We start from the raw sequence: 18,357 nt of genomic DNA on the forward strand, positions 1-18,357 counted from the left end.
ATTTAGCTAATTTTGGTAGTCCTAACTGACCTACAACAGGAAAAGTTTAGTCTGCTTTCATTTCAGATTGTGTGTTTTTACACAGTATACTGTATGTAAACCGCTGGTTTCAACTGTGTCATGTAATTTATATTTCTTACAGTAAACTACAGTAAATATTGGCATATTTCAGGCATACATTCGACCCTTGCCACGCCATGCTTCGGATTTCGGCTTCACTATGACACAGTTCTTCAAAATTATTATGTGTACCATATTGGCTAATCGGAGTTTAAAGGTGGCTATTGGCGTGTTATTGCATATCTCATGGATCTAATGTTAAAAACTATATTTAGAAGGTTGTAAACAGGTTTTCTATGATCTCACTACAAAAATATTCCATTTATAAATCAGGAAATTCACTTACCAAGGTCCGGTCTGGAACCACAAGGGATTACTGTACAGGCGTCCCTCGTTTATCACAGTTAATTGTAACCAGACTTGACCACGATAAGCGAATTCCCGTGAAGTAGGATGCAATATTAATACATTTAATATTTTGGGGGCCAAGTGGTTCGCACGCAGACCTCACCGCTAGGAGACCATAGTTCAAATCCACCCTCGGCCATCTCTGTGTGGAGTTTGCATGTTCTCCCCGTGCATGCGTGGGTTTTCTCCGGGTACTCCGGTTTCCTCCCACATTCCAAAAACATGCTAGGTTAATTGGTGACTCCAAATTGTCCATAGGTATGAATGTGAGTGTGAATGGTTGTTTGTCTATATGTGCCCTGTGATTGGCTGGCAACCAGTCCAGGGTGTACCCCGCCTCTCACCCGAAGACAGCTGGGATAGGCTCCAGCACCCCTGCGACCCTTGTGAGGAAAAGCGGTAGAAAATGAATGAATGAATGTATATTTTGGTCATAATGGCATGGAAAACCTGTTTATGATCTTCTAAATGCAATTTTTAACATAATTAGAACACATATGGAGATATGTCATGTTACATATATCGGTATGGGCTGATATCAGTATTGGAAATTGAGAGTTGGACAATATCGGCATTTCGGACATCCCTAGTAATAACAATGTTGCTGTAGTTTGGTTAATATGAACGTCCCATTATATGTAAATGGTGAGTTGTTGGTGTTTTTTGGAGTATATTTCAGAAGACCTTATTGATAGAAGATCTTTAGAACGCACAGAAAAGAGGAAGACATGTTCATATCTTCCATAAGGCTTGTGGATGATGGGCAAAAGTGCCGTTTTCCTTTCCTTTATATTGTCCGCTTCTGTCAACATCGACGTACAGTACATGGTGGATGGCTTTTACATTTTGCCACCCCTCCCTTCTGCAGCCCACCACCACAATAGGATTGTGAAAAACACTGATATTAATCTTCTAACATCTACTGTAGCTAGAAACCACAGTGCCATCCTGGTTCGATACACTTTGTACAATCCCGGCTGCCATCATCTGACACTGTGTAACTAAACACAGACCAATAGCATGGAAATGAATGAGCTTTTCAAGCCGTCACATGATAATAGAAGGGGTTTAAATTACATAGAAAAGTCAGCATTTTATTGTTTTTGGTAGACGGCTAACAAAGCAACAACTGTATTTTTCACAAGAACTTTTTGTGTGACTGGGATTTGGGGTCATGTTGACTGATCTCTTATGTGGGTCACATGCTCTCATATCACGTATCACGGTTTGCACACATTGTACATTAGACGTTCTTGTGTTCTGGGCGAGTTTGATTCCTATGACTGTGATGAAGGACAAGATACAATTTTAAAAAGATTGAATGCAAGAATTAAGTGTGTAAGTGTGTAATTAAAAAAAACTCATTACTTTCAAGTGCCTTTTTAAAGGGACACTGCACTATTTTTGGAATTTTGCTCATTATCATTCACATACATGAACACGTCTCTGTGCATTCCAGCACGAGAAAAAAAATCCAAACCTACATGTCTCTGTGTGAAAATATCATTGTTCCCCCGTTAAAACATAATAGAGATGAATTGACATCTGTCGGTCTGGAAAAAGGTTATAAAAGCTATAAAAAGTTATAAAGCTTTGGAGATCCAGCAAACCACAATGAGAGCCATAATCCACAAATGGCGACAACATGAAACAGTTGTGAACCTTCCCAAGAGTGGTTCATTCAAGAGGTCACAAACGATGCAACAACAACATCCCAAAAAACTGCAGGCCTCACTTGCCTCAGGTAAGGTCAGTGGTTATACTGTAGCTTCTCCATAAGAAAGACACAGTACAAAAATGGCAGCGTTCCAAGACCAAAACCACTGCTGAATAAAAAGAATATTAAAGGGGAACGGCACTATTTTTGGAATTTTGCACATCATTCGCAGTCTGCGAAACATGAACACATACTGTATTTCTTTCCCAAAGACTTCATTTGTTTTTCTTCAGCCATTCAGAGGTGGACTTGCTGGTGTGTTTTGGATCATTGTCCTGCTAAAGAACCCAAGTTGGTTTCAGCTTGAGGTCACCAACAGACGAAGGGACATTCTAATTCAGGATTTTTTTGTGGTAGACAGCAGAATTCATGGTTCCATTTATCACAGCAAGTCTTCCAGGTCCTGAAGAAGCGAAATAAGCCCAGACCATCACACTACCACCACCATATTTTACTGTTGGGATGATGTTTTTCTGAAATGCGGCTTTACATTTTAATGCCAGATGTAATGGGGCACACATCTTCCAAAAATATTTCTTGGGAATTGAGCCTTAATGTTCTTTATGTTCAGCAGTGATTTTGGTCTTAGAACCATGCCAGCCTAGTGTCTTTTTTATGGAGGACTCTGACCTTAACTGAGGCTCGTTGGATGTTGTTGTGGGGTCTTTTGTGACCTCTTGGATAACTCATCTCTGTGGTCTTGGTTCACCACTGTTCAATGTTTTCATCCTTTTTGGATTTGGGGGCCATTTGTGTCACCATTGACTAATATTTAAATTAGTCACACCACTTTATATTTGGGTATGCTGAGGCTTCCTGGAATGGATGAATTGAAGTTACATTATTTCTTATTTGAAAAAGTGAGATTCGGTTAGCATTGGTTGGATGTTCTGGAACAAATTAATGATGCTCACCATGTAAGGAAGTAAGTAGAACCAGACTGTAAATAAATACAATTTTATGAATGATTGATAGTACGTCTTGAGTCAAATCGTACAATCTCATTGTCAAGACAATGAGAAATGTCGCAAATAGACAAAGATTGATGCCCCCCCACCCCCCCACAGCAGCATTGTCTCAGCTTGACCTCAAACACCCTCTGTCCTTTCACCACCCTCTGTCTTTCACATGTAATACCCTCCGTCATTGATAGTCTCCTCACATCATAGTGCCATAACTTATTTCTGGGCCTCTGCTTCTAGTTGCCACGGCAACACACCGTCTCCTCCACCACCTGTGGCTGAGATATGCTGTAATGTATAGGACGCCGCATCGGCCAATGGGATTCTTGTCTCTGGATGAGAAAATGGGGTGGGATTTCTCACTCACTGGTCCAATTGTGTAAGAACACACCAGGCATCTCTGACAGTGAAATGTGTCTATGTGCTCACGTACATCAGTAAGTGACCCAGTTGTTCTGCTGCAAAAAGCACACCGGGGACAAACCAAGGCTGGATAAAATCTCATTATCTCTTTGTGCGTGTGTACATGTGTGCGTACAGGTACGTGTAATTGGACCATTAGATGAGTCATCCACTGTCTTGTCTGGGGACTGTGGCTGAAACCATGGTGGCAGTTTGTTTGTGAATTTCTGCATACAGTATATTTCATTTTATCCGTCATCAATGACAACGACGACACTGTCACCGGCATAGTTTGTAGTCCTTGCAAAGTTATTGCTTATTAGTTGCAGTGAGGAAAAGTGGAAGACATTCAAATGGCACAAATGTGAAAACATTGCACCACGATTTTTACTATTAAAATGAACATGATGGACAGTTTGTTGATAAAAGTGGAACCAACTTAAGTACAGTAGATTCTACTGTGTCCTTTGCTACATCACACCCTCTCTATCTATTATTAGTAGTCAATTATTAGTAAAAACAAATGTATATATAAGCAAAATGTGCATATTCATGGTCTAAATCAGGGGTCTCAAACTCATTTTACCTGGGGGCTACTGGAGCTAGGGTCTGGGCAAGGCTGGGCCGCATCAGGTTTTAAAAAAAAAAAAAAAAAACCGCATAAATATAATAATAATAATAAAATGGCAAATAATAAAAACTTAAGAAACCACATATAGTTGGTGGGTAGACAAATTATTTTTTTCAGATTAAAATGAACAAAGCATTATTAGAGCCCTGTAGACATGACAAAACACGACTATAGTCACATTTATACTCTTTTTATTTACAACATATTGCGCAACTGCAGGGTCTTGAGACACCTGCTAACTCGCAAACTAGAGAGCTAGCGACCTAAACGGTAGCCTTCAAGTTATTTCCTTTAAACTTAAATAGCCAAAAACTTACCACTTCCACATGGATAGGGAGGATAACTATTAAGTTATTTAACCTTTAACATGAACATTAATCAAACGTAATAATTGTTTCTGGGTACATGATACCATACAGCATCCATCGCACTAACATTAAACTTCCATATCAAGGCGGGGGCCTCAAACTAGTGTCCTGCGGGCCACATTTGGCCCGCGGGCCGCGTGTTTGAGACCCCTGGTCTAAATGGTACTTTTCGTAGTGTTGAGAGTGGTCGACAGCAGCTCCTGTGTAAATGTCCACTGCATACTATGTGTTCTCTTCTTGTTAATAAAGCGAATAGTGTCTCGTGAGTCTCTCAAGTATTATTCTACACTGGTTTCTAGGCGTCAGCAATATTCTATTGCAGACACAATAGCCTCTAGGAAGTACGGTCAGCGATAACTAATAATCTATATTTCTTTCTATTAGTATGTCTACTATATTGGTCAATACAGGAATAACGGTGACTATAGGGGTGTAAATCCATGTCTACAGGGCTGTAATACTCTTAAAAAAACATATTTAGAAGGTTATAAACATGTTTTCAATGCTCTAACTACTGGAGCCTATCCCAGCTGTCTTCGGGCAAGAGGCGGGGTACACCCTGGACTGGTTGCCAGCCAATCACAGGGCACATATAGACAAACAACCATTCACACTCACATTCATACCTATGGACCTATAGAAGAAAATGTGGCCGACACGTAGGCCACAATGGCTACATGACAGACATGAAACAAAAACACAACACATCCATTGCAAGTTAACACATCGGATAAATCAACAACAAAGCGCTAAACATAACACCTCAAAATTGTATTTCCAAAAGCCCACAAGGCATGCTAGGTAGTTCAGCTACAACAACAATATCAACGAATTCATTTATTTTCTTCTGCTTATCCTCACTAGGGTAACAGGGGGTGCTGGAGCCTATCCCAGCTGTCTTCGGGCGAGATGCGGGGTACATCCTGGACTGGTCGCCAGCCAATCACAGGGCACATATAGACAAACAACCATTCACACTCACATTCATACCTATGGACAATTTGGAGTCGCCAATTAACCTAGCATGTTTTTGGAATGTGGGAGGAAACCGGAGTACCCAGAGAAAACCCACGCATGCACGGGGGGAACGAAGGTGGAATCAAACTCGGGTCTCCTAGCTGTGAGGCCTGGTAACCACTCCCACCGTGCACTTAGTAAACATATAATGAAAAAATATATTGCAATCTACTAATGTGATTTCTACTATTTTACCTTGCATTGCTCCTCTCGAGGCTACACTGGTCTGCACATTGTGTGTGAACTACCAAAGTATTGCACTTATTAATGTTGAATACAGCTTCCCGGAAATTCACTTAGCGTTGTTGGTTTTGAACCAATTAACCGCGATAACCTGTAACATGATTTTAGCCTGTTACTGCCATCATATAATAGTCCCCTTTTATCACAGGTAATTGGTTCCAGGATTTCTGTGGATTCGATATTAATTGATGGAATATTTTCGTAGTTATTGCATAGAAAACCTGTTACAATCTTCTAAATACGGGTTTTAATATTATTCAAGCCCTCTACATATGAAATAACACCCATATAGTCACCTTTACGGCTGCATGGTGATCGAGTGGTTGGCACGCAGGCCACACAGCTAGGAGACTCAAGTTCGATTCCACCCTTGGCCATCTCTGTGTGGAGTTTGCATGTTCTCCCCGTGCATGCGTGGGTTTTCTCCGAGTACTGCGGCTTCCTCTCAAAAACATGCTAGGTTAATTGGCAACTCCAAATTGAATGTGAGTGTGAATGGTTGTTTGTCTATATGTGCCCTGTGATTGGCTGGCGACCAGTCCAGGGTGTATCCCGCCTCTTGCCCGAAGACAGCTGGAATAGGCTCCAGCACCCTGCAGCCTTAGTGAGGATAAGCGGTAGAAAATGAATGAATGAATGTTTGGTACAGGAATACAGTGGAACCTCTGTTAGCGTATGATTCGGTTTAAGTTGACAATTTTGCCTTGGTTGGAGTGCATTAGCTCTGTCGCCTTCTATGACATCATCAGTGGTTGCAGACAAACACAGTTATGACTTGAAAAAGATGAGAAACACTACATCAAAAAGTGTTTTGTTTTATGTCCTGAACAGATTAATTGGATTTGCATTATGTCTTATAGGAAAGCTTGATTTGGTTAGAGCACGTTTTGGTTAGAGTCATATCTTCTGGAACGAATTAATAACGCTACACTATACAGTTCTGTACTTCGTACATTGTGTAATTAAGGCTCCATCTCCATCTTTGCACAATGATTACATCATCGGTCAAATTCGATTTGTACTCTACAGGCATTTATTTCCATCGCAGAGCATCAAATTATCGTCAACATGAGTGTTCCTCGCTTCACCTGCTTTACCGTGAGTCACCGTCACCTCCCGTTGTGCATGAAACCTGCCCACAGACTGCTCATGCTTTGATGAGTCCACCTTCAGCTTACTATTCCTTCTCTCTTATGGGAGCAGAAGTGAGAATACCTTGTTTATGTCGATAGAAAGTCTGACAAATCAGTTCCATATGGTTAGCCTGATCCTACGTCTTAGCAGATGCAGTGGTCCATTGGTCAGCGAGTGGGGAGCAGAGAGAAAGGATGTGGATCGGGTGAAATGAGGGGGAAAATGGAATAAGTGGAGAGCGACACAGAAAAGCTTTTAAATGAAAATCTTTAAGAATGTTCATGATTAACTTATCCAGTCGCATTTCAACATTCTTTGGCTCACTTGTGGACTTGGCAAATTATTACATGCTGCTGTCTACACCCCACAGCATAATTCTTTCCATTTTATATGTGGATACGGCAATGAAAGAAACATCACGCGTTCATTATTTTTAATACTTGGGGATTCTAGACGGATTGACAGACATTATTACATTACAAAATGTTTCCTAAGTCACCTGCTCAACTGTACACAGATGGATCTATCCACATTAATGATCCTTAGCGTTATTGTACTTTGCTTGGCGAGTTTAATTTCCACATGCACTCCCCATCCAAGGATGATAGTCACTCCTGGAAGCGCATGGAAGCGTTTGCAGCTGCAGCTCTCATATAATAGGATGCGCTGCCAATAGAGTGTTTCCCACAGGACTGCAATCTATCTGTGGTGTTTGTGTAAGTGGATGTGCTATATAATATAATGCACGGCCCAAAAAAGCAGTGGTCCATTCTATTTAGATACTATTTTGTAGAGTAGTTTTTTTTATTTCTCCTTTTAAAGTGCAACCCAAATAATGTTTGCCAGGCTTGGCTTGAGCACAAAACTATTGAAACTATTGTTGTATTTTGCATCGACAATTAATCACACCACAAAGACTAAAGACCTTTATAATTTAACTGTTTTGAAACTCATCTGGAAGACATTTCTGCCTATTTTGACACTACAAAGCTCATGAAGCCAGCATGCCTGCATGCTAACTTATTTGTGCACACACAGCTGTGGACAGGCAGACATAGAGTCATATAAACAGAAGTGAAACCATGTGATGGTGCAGTAATTCCAGTCCCTGTCGTACAGTATGTATCTTGGCAATATGGAGTCTGGGTGGAAAGGCAATGACTGCACAGATAATTGGTGTAAATATTGGAGCCCATTAAAGTGGGGCAAGTGAGGACTGGAAGGGACACAAAGCTCTGGGTTGAGATTGGAATGCGGAGCTGAACAAACAAGGCCGGAATGGAGGATGAGCGAGCAGACAAAATTAAACGAGATTAAGAGTCTTTTTTTTCATGCATTACATGAAAGCGTTACAATGGAACCATGCAGCTTTTCATGCAAATACTTCAGGGTTTTCTCAAATGTGCAGCAGTGATGGGAAACTCCATTTGGGTAGTCACGTGTTACAAAGTACATGGGCAGAAAGTTGCATGTGCATGTTTGTCAACCTGTGAGTCGGTAATACTTGAGTCTTCATCAAGTACCTGTGAGTCAATGAAACTTGCTGGCTGAGCAAGTGAAATGTTTTGTCAAGTCTGTGATGCAAGGGGGAAGAATAATTAATATGTTGCTTTTTCCAATGGATTAATATGTTTATGGAAATGCAGTTAGAATGTAGAATCAGTGAAACTTGAGTCTTCGTCAATCTGTGAGTCACTTAACACATGTCTTTGTCAACTCATGAATCAGTGAATCGGGATTAATATGTTTATGGAAATGCAGTACACGCCTAAACAACTCAAGTCTTTGTCACGTGAATCAGTGAAACTGATCCATGAGTCAACTCATGAATCAGTGAATCAGGATTAATATTTTTTATGGAAATGCAGTACATACCCAGACAACTTAAGTCTTTGTCACGTGAATCAGTGAAACTTGAGTCTTCGTCAATCTGTGAGTCACTGAAACGCACATCTTTGTCAACTCGTGAATCTTAGAATCTGGATTAATATGTTTATTGAAATGCAGAACACGCCCAAACAACTCAAGTCTTTGTCACGTGAATCAGTGAAACTGATCCATGAGTCAATGAGTCACTGAAACTCAAGTGTTCGTTGAGCACCCGTGAATCACTGAAATTGGCGTATTCTGTGAGTCTGTGAGTCACTGACATGCACGTCTTTGTCAACCCATGAGTGAGTGGAACTCAAGTCTTCATCGAGCCACCGGTGTGTCAGTGAAACTCACGGGTTGAGCAAGTTGATCTGAGTTAAGGACTCAGGACATGTATGCCAATTCAGTACACGCCCAAGCAAGTCTTTGTCGAGCACATGTAAATCACTGAAACTTGCATCTTTGTCAATCTGTGAGTCACCGAAACCCACGTCTCAGTGAAGCTTGCGGGTTGACCAAGTGAACTGTTTATTTTGTCGAATCTGTGATGCGGTGATGCAAGGGGACCGGATCTGTTGCTTTTTCCACGGGACTATTACATTTATGCGGTACATACCAACGATCTGAGTGATTCGAGCAGTGAGACTTGAGTCTGTGAGTCACTGAAGTGCACGTCTTTGTCAACCCACGAGTCAGTGAAACTCAAAATCACAGGTTGAGCAAGTTAATCTGAGGCAAGGACTTTTTCACAGGACATTTAAGCAAATACAATACACGACCAAACAACTCGAGCCATCGTCGAGCACATGTGAGTCAGTGCAACTCATGGGTTGAGCAAGTGAAATGTTTGTTTTGTCTCGTCTGTGATGAAAGGGCAGTACACAGTTTTTTGGTTAGAGGACCAGGTCTACATTTATAGAAAAGTACCAGTACCAGTTGCACAATAAAGGACATATTAACTGCTTTCCTTTTTAAATTGAGCTAGTTGTAGCCGGGGTGAACAAATTAATAACGACGAGTACGCGTGAGTCCTGATTAACTGAAAAACTTGCAGTTACACTGGACTTTTTGTTGAGCATATAATACTAGCCAAGTTTATTCACTTATTAACAAAAGGCCTTGCAAATTCGGTGCTTCATATTTTCTCTGCAGCCATTTGGACATTTTTGTTAGGACGATGTAGACAGCTAAATTTAAAAGCTACTCTCTGGCTTTGTCTCTGCCTTCTGTGACCAAACGGTGTCAAGTACAAAGTTATATGTAAATCAGCTAATTAGAACCGCACTTGCATATATTTCTGTCTGTTGGACTAGATGTACTGTAGGTACGTATGGAATTCACAATTCAGAACAGCACATATGCTAAATCTGCTCTAGTCTTAATCACATGCAGTGCATGTGTTTTTGCACATACTTCAAGCAACATTTTTACTTTAAAATGTCATCTTCAAAATGGTTTTGATGGTACAATGCCTTGGAATGGGACCAATGCATCATTATGACAACCCTGGATGACCTACTTTAGTAGTACTAACTTTACTTTACTGCTGTTGTAATGCTTATACAAACTTTGTTGCATGCAAAAAGGTTGAGACAATGTTTATTTTAAACAGAAGAGTTTTGTTTGTGCAAGTGGAGGCCAGTCGTAATAATCCATACAGCATTTGTATGCTTTTAGTCATGAATCTGCCCTGATTTATATGCATCAGGTTCGAGAACATTTAGACCTCAGGAGTAACATATACCCGCTCGCATATGTCCCCAGATAATATATCATGCCACGCTCAACTTCATCGTTAAAATGCTGACCTGTGACCTCATTGGGTTCGGTAAGCAACTGAAAAAGCCGAGTTTAGATTGTTCGCTATCTAGCTATCTCTGCATGCCTATGATAAAGAATGCAGTGACCTACCCGGTACTGTACTGAAGTAGGTTAACACAAATCACATCTAGTACTTCTGTGTACTCTGTGACCCAGGTGTGTTTAAATATTTAAAACGGGCAAGTGCTTCACAACTCTTACAGCCTTAATTGTGTTTTTCTCCTACCAAGTCCTGCATTCAGTCCAACGTCGCTTCCCCCGATGTGACAGATTTGAAGTTCAGATATCAGGTATCCTCGTTTATAGGTTCCACGTGACATCTTCAGAAAGCTATGGACTGTATGTGGCACTTGGAACACAAGCGATGGAAGCGCCTCCAGTGTTAAACATGCACTCAGTCAACTGTAAGACTTCCAAATGTAAGCAACTGCAAATTCTGACCACTTTTGATAGTAGCAGTATTCTCTGTAGACGGGTAGAAGGGCGTTTCCCCCAGTGTGCTGAAAGACAATCCTGGCAGTAATAAGCCCCCTTTTCCACAAAAACAAAACACACCTGGAGTAACCTTTTTTTGCCCCACTAGATTTTGCTGGAAACACGGGGGGGGGGGCTTTCAAACTACCGGGGGAAATAGGAAAGGGGTGGGTAACTGTGGTTTATACAGCAACATGACTTGTAGTGCTATTGTAGCATGCTCGAGTCCGATGCAAGGTGTAGCTTGTACAAAAAACGAAACCATCCAAACACATGATGCACAAAGTAACCTACTTGTGCGCATACATCATTTATACGCTCAATACTCAAAAATAGCCATATATTACCGCCACAAGGCATGCTGGGTAGCTTGTGGTACTCTTTCTCCCAACATTTTGCTCTTTGTCGCATTTTTGCTTGATTGAAAAATACGTCGAGGACCACATAGTTATTTTTTATAGTTCTGCTGTGTCAGCTGCCTACCCAGCATGCCTTGCGGGCGTTTTGAAGTAAACGTTTTAAGTTACATGTTATGTTTATGGATCATCTGCCCCCCTTAACTACCCCTTCCCCACCCTGGGCATGGGACGCAGGCTCGGGCTTGATCACCCTGTAGTTGGCCGCCTTTGATGATGGTGTCTAGTGTTGAAAGGCCGAAACAGACACTGACTAAAAGGTACACTACTGATGATGTGTCCCAAAATGTAACACCTTCCTGTTTTGCCATGAGTTATTTCTTCAATTCAATACAGCCCCAGGCCTAAATAACCCAAAATGGTGGAGCTGAAGAGAATACAAATTGGACTGTGTGGAATCAGGTTGGAAAGAATTACCTCTAGCCCAGGAATGGACAAACCTTTTGATGCGTGGGCCACAATGGATTCAAAAATTTGGCAAGGACTCTGAGCCAGAAGCAGATGGATGGAGTGTTTGTGTGACTAATTAACATGTAAAAACCATGTGCTTTTGTTCCTTGTTTCAAGGTTACTTCTTTCACCATCTGGCAGTTGCTTTGCATTACTGCATGCATTAAGTGTTTTACCAGGACAAGATGACAGAGCAACTCATAAAACAGAATAGAATTTGACAGCATTTCACTGAATAAGGCACTCTCACAATTCCAACTATGAACAACAGTATATGAACTTAAAGGAAGGAGTCTTTACTACTTACTGGGATTATTTCCTCCCTAATTTAATCAGTTATGCGTCAACCTCCAGGACATTTTTGCAATCCAACAAAAACACAGCAAAAATGCAACAAACCGCATGGCGAAACAGGAAAACAAACTGTTAGAATAAAATATCACAACAGCTCACAGCTTCTATGTAAACCCCCACTCTGCTTTGTATAAAAGCCGCATCTGCTGCTGTGACACGGTCCCTTACATTAACGTATTGAAATAGAAGAGCCTCTAGTTGGAATCGAAATGCGCAACTAGTTCAAGGCTTATGCTAGCTTCAAAATAGCATTGGAAATCCTGTTTATGGTGACAGATTGAGTGTTAAAGTGTTGGAATAAAATCATCTGGAATAGTTGGCGGAACTCTTTTATGGGCTTAATAGGTTGTTAAAGCCAGCGGGCCGTATTTTTCCCTTGCTCATTCTAGTCAATCCTTTGCTATATAGACAGTATATATACAGTAGATAGCACTATTTGTAACATTGGTACGGTACATGACAAAAATAAAAAAAAAAATTACTTAATATATATGGGTCAAAATTGACCCGAACACCATAGATGTTTCTTTAGTGATTAATTTTAAAATGAGAAAATAAATAAAACTAATTGATTTAAGAGATATGTTCTATAGCCCTCAGTAATAGCCAGGTAACAAAAGAACCTTCAATTTATTAATATGATTCTTTTGACGTTCATTTTACCATTTTCATTCATTCATTTTCTACCGCTTTTCCTCACGAGGGTCGCGGGGTCGCTGGAGCCTATCCCAGCTGTCTTCGGGCGAGAGGCGGGGTACACCCTGGACTGGTGGCCAGCCAATCACAGGGCACATATAGACAAACAACCATTCACACTCACATTCATACCTATGGACAATTTGGAGTCACCAATTAACCTAGCATGTTTTTGGAATGTGGGAGGAAACCGGAGTACCTGGAGAAAACCCACGCATGCATGGCGAGAACATGCAAACTCCACACAGAGATGGGAATTGAACCCTGGTCTCCTAGCTGTGAGGTCTGCGCGCTAACCACTAGACCGCCGTGCCGCCCCCATTTTACCATTTTTAGAAATTGAAATCGAGGTGTATAGTGACCAAAAAAAGGCCTACATGCCCACACCAAAAGTATTAAAACCAACATTTTCATGGATGAGGAAGCCTAAGAAGGTAACCAAGACATGAGAAGCTAATTTGATGGTAACTTTTGGTTTTTAGTGTATTTCATAGCTGATTTAATACATGGGTCAAAACCGACCCGTTAACATAAGAGATGATACCAGAAAGCTAACACAAGAGGAAGGTTAAAAAAAAAACTATATTGGGAAAGCAGGAAGTGAACAAATGTAATAGTTACTGATTGTAAAAGTACCAGATGGAGGGGTAGGATTTAATAAGCTTTGCTTCTTCCTACTCCTTTTGGACATGTGGAACTGTGAACTGATTATGTGATGCATTCAATTGTAATCTGACGCATGTTCAAATGAAATAAAACCATTACCATTGTAGGACATCAATTAATTTGAAGTCACAATAATCAGATTTCATATTGCTGTCTTCTTCACATGGACAGAATTTGCTGACTCCTAATTTGCGCAACCATTGCTTTATGGTACTGCCGCCTTATGTTCAGGTCACATGGGGAACATGATGATACCAGATGTGAACAGTACTTGAAACAGGTCACTTCAGGTCGCACTGTATATATTCAGGGTACCTATATGGTTGCACTGGTGCCCCCATCAGGAACTTGTAACACAGTGCAGGTTCATACAGTATATTATCTTTGTGGGTAGGACAACTCTAATGGGTTTTATTTATATATTAACTTATGAATCTTTAATTGTGACATTGTCTTATCAATACACAGTGATATTAAATTAGAGCAGATGTAGAATCCTCAGGTATTAAACCTGACATTTGGAAAAACTCACTTTTTTTTCCCAAGTGGAAAAAGCATGTCGGGGGGGGGGGGGGGGGGGCTTCCATTACAAAAATATTTTTTCTAGTGGTCAGCAATGGTGAGATGTTGTGGAAACCACTAGATGGCAGCACACACAGATTTCTAACGGCCTCTTCTCCCACATTATTCAGTATTCACTGTTGGCTATGATGCACACTTAATCATTTAGGTTAATAAGGAATAAATTCTCTCTAAGTTATCTAAGATGAAATTTTAATGACTTGCAATCCAGATTTTTCCGCCTCCTAAGTCACATCTTCTGATAACGCATCATGTGGTTTCTCAGTTTCAATTGTTTCTTTGTCCACTTTGATTTTGACGCCTCATCTACTGTATCTGATAAAGTCATTCATTTTCTGTAAATGTCAACTCCAGGAATGTTCTAGCACGTTTCACTGCAGATGCATAGCTGGACTCGCCCAACAGGTCCTTTCAGTTTGCGGTGTCATTGTAGGATTGGAAGATCCCAGCCAAGTCTGTTGTCGGCGCGATGAAAGCAAAATAGTTCAAGCTGATTGTTTATCTACATTGACAGCTCTGATGTGAAATATTGCGCTGCTCGGGTTCAAATGAAAGTTCCCTATAGCGCTATTAACCCATACCGATACCGATATAGGCAGCAGGTCTGCCTATATGAATGAACCTATGAATGAATGAACCCATAATGCGTTTTTTACTGTGAGGCCACAAATAAAACTTAACAAATATTGGATTATGCAATACAAGTTAAGTCATTCAATCCCAGCCAAGTTTGGACCGATTTTTCAAGAATATTGTGTTCTAGTTTCTAGCTTATATCTCTTCCCTAACAAATACATAGAATGCAGACATAGAGGAACACATGACGCCACTAGCTTTCCCTTAGAATAGTGTCTCTGTCATTACCATGGCAACCCCGGTAAGCCTATTTCGGGATCCTGGACACCCCCTCATGTTGTGTAATGCTTTGTTACTTTTCAGAATTGCACACTGCTTTTACAAACTTCAATAAACTACTGTTGCTTGGATTTTGTAATTGTATTTTGGCTTTATTGTCAGTTTTTAGCATTTTTTTTGTACTTTTATATTTATCTTTACCTTTTGTACATTTTTTTTTCCATTTTGACTTATTGTATTACCACATTGGACCTAAACGTCACTCAAAAACCAAACATCTCTGTCAATTAGCTGCTTGATGGCACTGTTGGCTGATCTTTCCTTCTGTTCCCTCTGCAAACAAACTTTCCTGGCTTTGCCTGATTGGTGACACGCTTTTTCCACCAATCGGAAGTTGATATCGTGTGTTTTGTTTGTTTACTTTGGCTTTCAAAGTGGTTGGCATCCTACGGCAAAAGTCTTCACATATGAGAACTAACATGACGATGCAATGACAAATTGATGGTGAACTTTATTCATCATAAATCCGGTTTTACTTGGCCATTTTGCAGCATTTAAAGACTCATTGGTAGATAGAAGTCTTTGCTTTGTGTAAATCTGTATTAGTGAGCCTCCAAAATTCATCCACCTGACAGATGTGGCATGTCAAGATGCTATGTAGACATGATTATTGCAAATTCCAAAACCTGCAGTTTAACTGTATTGCAAGTGAGATCGGTATCTGCTGTGACCACCAATACAGTTGAACTGCACATTCTGGGCATAACTGTGAAATAATCATGCTCAGATATATGCTTTGCATTGATGTGATCACGTCGTAAAATGCCTACATTTCAGTTTTGCCATTTGAATTGACCGTTTTCCCCCATCTCTCCTTTTCCAGCTTCCCTTTGCTTCAGCTGCTGTTGTGCCCACCATGTTCCTACAAGCCAATGGCTGTAACCATTCCCAGACGGCTGCCAATTGAAGGGTCTGCAGGCAAATCCTGAACAGGCTGGCAAGGCCGGCATCCGCCTCATTGTCCTGTGATTGGCTGCTGCATGGGACTGAGGCTGAATGGAGCCAGCATCCCAGAAGCAGAAGACCATCTCATCAGAGAAAGATGAGAAAGGGTGAGGCAAACTGTGTCTTTACACACACACAAAAAAAGTACTTACAATGGTAATGAGAAGCTGAAATGTCCCTTTAGCACAATGCACTGCAATTCTACACCACTGCCCCAAACAGTTCTTCAATTGGATCTCTTTAGATTGTGCATGTACACATTTTAAACGTGTCCAATTATCACATGGACATGCTGTGCTTTGTGCATGCATACTGTATGTGTCTATATCATCATAGGGGACCAATGGTTAACTGTTGCTATGCCAGAACAGATGGCTTTGAAAGGGATGCAAATATTTCAATGTGTATATTTAGCAAGAAGAGAACACCGATATATAGAATTAGTTTCAGGTGATATGTATAAGACAAGACTCGAGTGATAGCAAGTGTATTTTTAGGTAAACTTAAAGGCAGTACACAACATCATGCTGCCATCTGTGCTTCTGCCGTCGCTATCTCTCCTCCTGCACGTGTTCACTCACACCACCACACGTACAGTACACACACACACACACACACACACACACACTGCCCTCAATGCCTCATTTAACAAATTAACTGCCTGAGTTCAGAGGCATCTAGAACAGTCTAGAGCACAAAAACAGAACAAAAAGCATTCCTCTTTATTATATTAATGGGGAGTAATGATTGGATCACATCGGCCATTGTTTAATTCTGTTCATTCTGTGTTGATTCAGTATGAATAGGGTGACTATGTGTACAGTATAGAGTCTGGCGTCTTGTATTCTCAGCATCCTTTTTCTTGACTAATGTTCCGTTTAATAGAAACAGGGTGTTCTTTTGGGATGAACAAAGCCTGGAGCCTATCCCAGCTGACGGGGTACACACTGGACTGGATGCCAGCCAATCACAGGGCACATATATAGACAAACAACCATTCACACTCACATTCATACCTATGGACAATTTGGAGTCGCCAATTAACCTAGCATGTTTTTGGAATGTGGGAGGAAACCGGAGTACCCGGAGAAAACCCACGCATGCAAAGTCCACACAGAGATGGCATTGGTGGAATTGAACTTGGGTCTCCTAGCTGTGAGGCCTGCACACTAACCACTCGTCTGGACAAATACATATTGTTACTTATAACATTATTTCGTGCTGTACTGCCCAAATGTTATTGAGCCAAGGTATTTATTTTACATGAGGAAAAAAATCCCGCGGCACACACCACCAAGTGTGCCATGACTTATTCTATTGTACGAATGGCAACAGGTTAATTATTTGGGACATCCAGAGGTGGGGCGTGCCAACAGGCAAACCAGGTATTTGCATGAGGCCCCGGCTTTTAGGGGGCCCCTGAGAGACCGTGTGCTCCAAGTGCCAATACATGTACTGCACAGAAACGACAACAATGGCCATTTAGGATGCAATTAAGGAAGAATGACATAGCAAACACCATGGGGGGGCATTGTCTGTGTCAATCAGCGTGAGCCGCAAGGTTTGTTTGTTTATCGACCACGGGGGGCCCCATGAATTTCCTGCTTTGAGCCCCTAAGGACCCTTACCCCGCCACTGGTGTGACATCTTTAACCCTGACACACAACACGTTTTACTCATGCCAAAACAAATAATACAAACACACAGCTATATACTGTCAATTGTCAATAAGATATATATATATATATATATTTATATATATATATATATATATTCTGCCCCCTTGTTAATAAAGCTTTGGGACTCAAGCAAACCACAGTGAGAGCCATTATCCACAAATGGCGAAAACATGGAAGAGCGGTGAACCTTCCCACGGGTGGCTCATCCAAGAGGTCACAAAAGACGCTACAATATCCAAAAACTGCTAGCCTCACTTGCCTCAGGTAAAGTAGGTAGTCATGGATTCTCTATAAGAAAGACACTGACCAAAAACGGCCTGCATGAGCGTCCAAAACCAAAACCACTCCTGGTTAAAAAGAACATTAATGTGTGTCTCAATTTTGCCAGAAAACATCTTGATGATCCCTAAGACCTTTGGGAAAATACTCTGTGGTCTGACGAGACAAGAGTTGAACTTTTTGGAAGGTGTGTGTCCCATTACATCTGGCCGCATTTCAGAAAAAGAACATCATACCAACAGTAAAATATGGTGGTGGTAGTGTGA

The 18,357-nt window shown here is 41.0% G+C and overlaps 1 protein-coding gene across 4 annotated transcripts in view; it reads left to right on the forward strand.

The window, feature by feature from the left end:
* The window catches only part of LOC131103035 (thyroid hormone receptor alpha), an 87,161-nt gene that overhangs the window by 29,417 nt on the left and 39,387 nt on the right, over positions 1-18,357 (forward strand). For 2 of the 4 annotated variants that reach the window (XM_058048886.2, XM_058048888.2), the window contains exon 3: positions 16,012-16,240. The exons of the other annotated variants lie outside the window; for them this stretch is intronic. In XM_058048886.2, coding sequence (XP_057904869.1) covers positions 16,185-16,240 — 56 coding nt within the window. In that variant the 5' untranslated portion in view covers positions 16,012-16,184. The remainder of the gene's footprint in view (positions 1-16,011; positions 16,241-18,357) is intronic. 4 annotated transcript variants of the gene reach the window in all.

The sequence above is a fragment of the Doryrhamphus excisus genome, linkage group LG16, assembly GCF_037039965.1.
Source record: "Doryrhamphus excisus strain RoL-2023G ecotype Guam linkage group LG16, RoL_Dexc_Guam_v1.1, whole genome shotgun sequence".
Classification (NCBI taxonomy): domain Eukaryota; kingdom Metazoa; phylum Chordata; class Actinopteri; order Syngnathiformes; family Syngnathidae; genus Doryrhamphus; species Doryrhamphus excisus.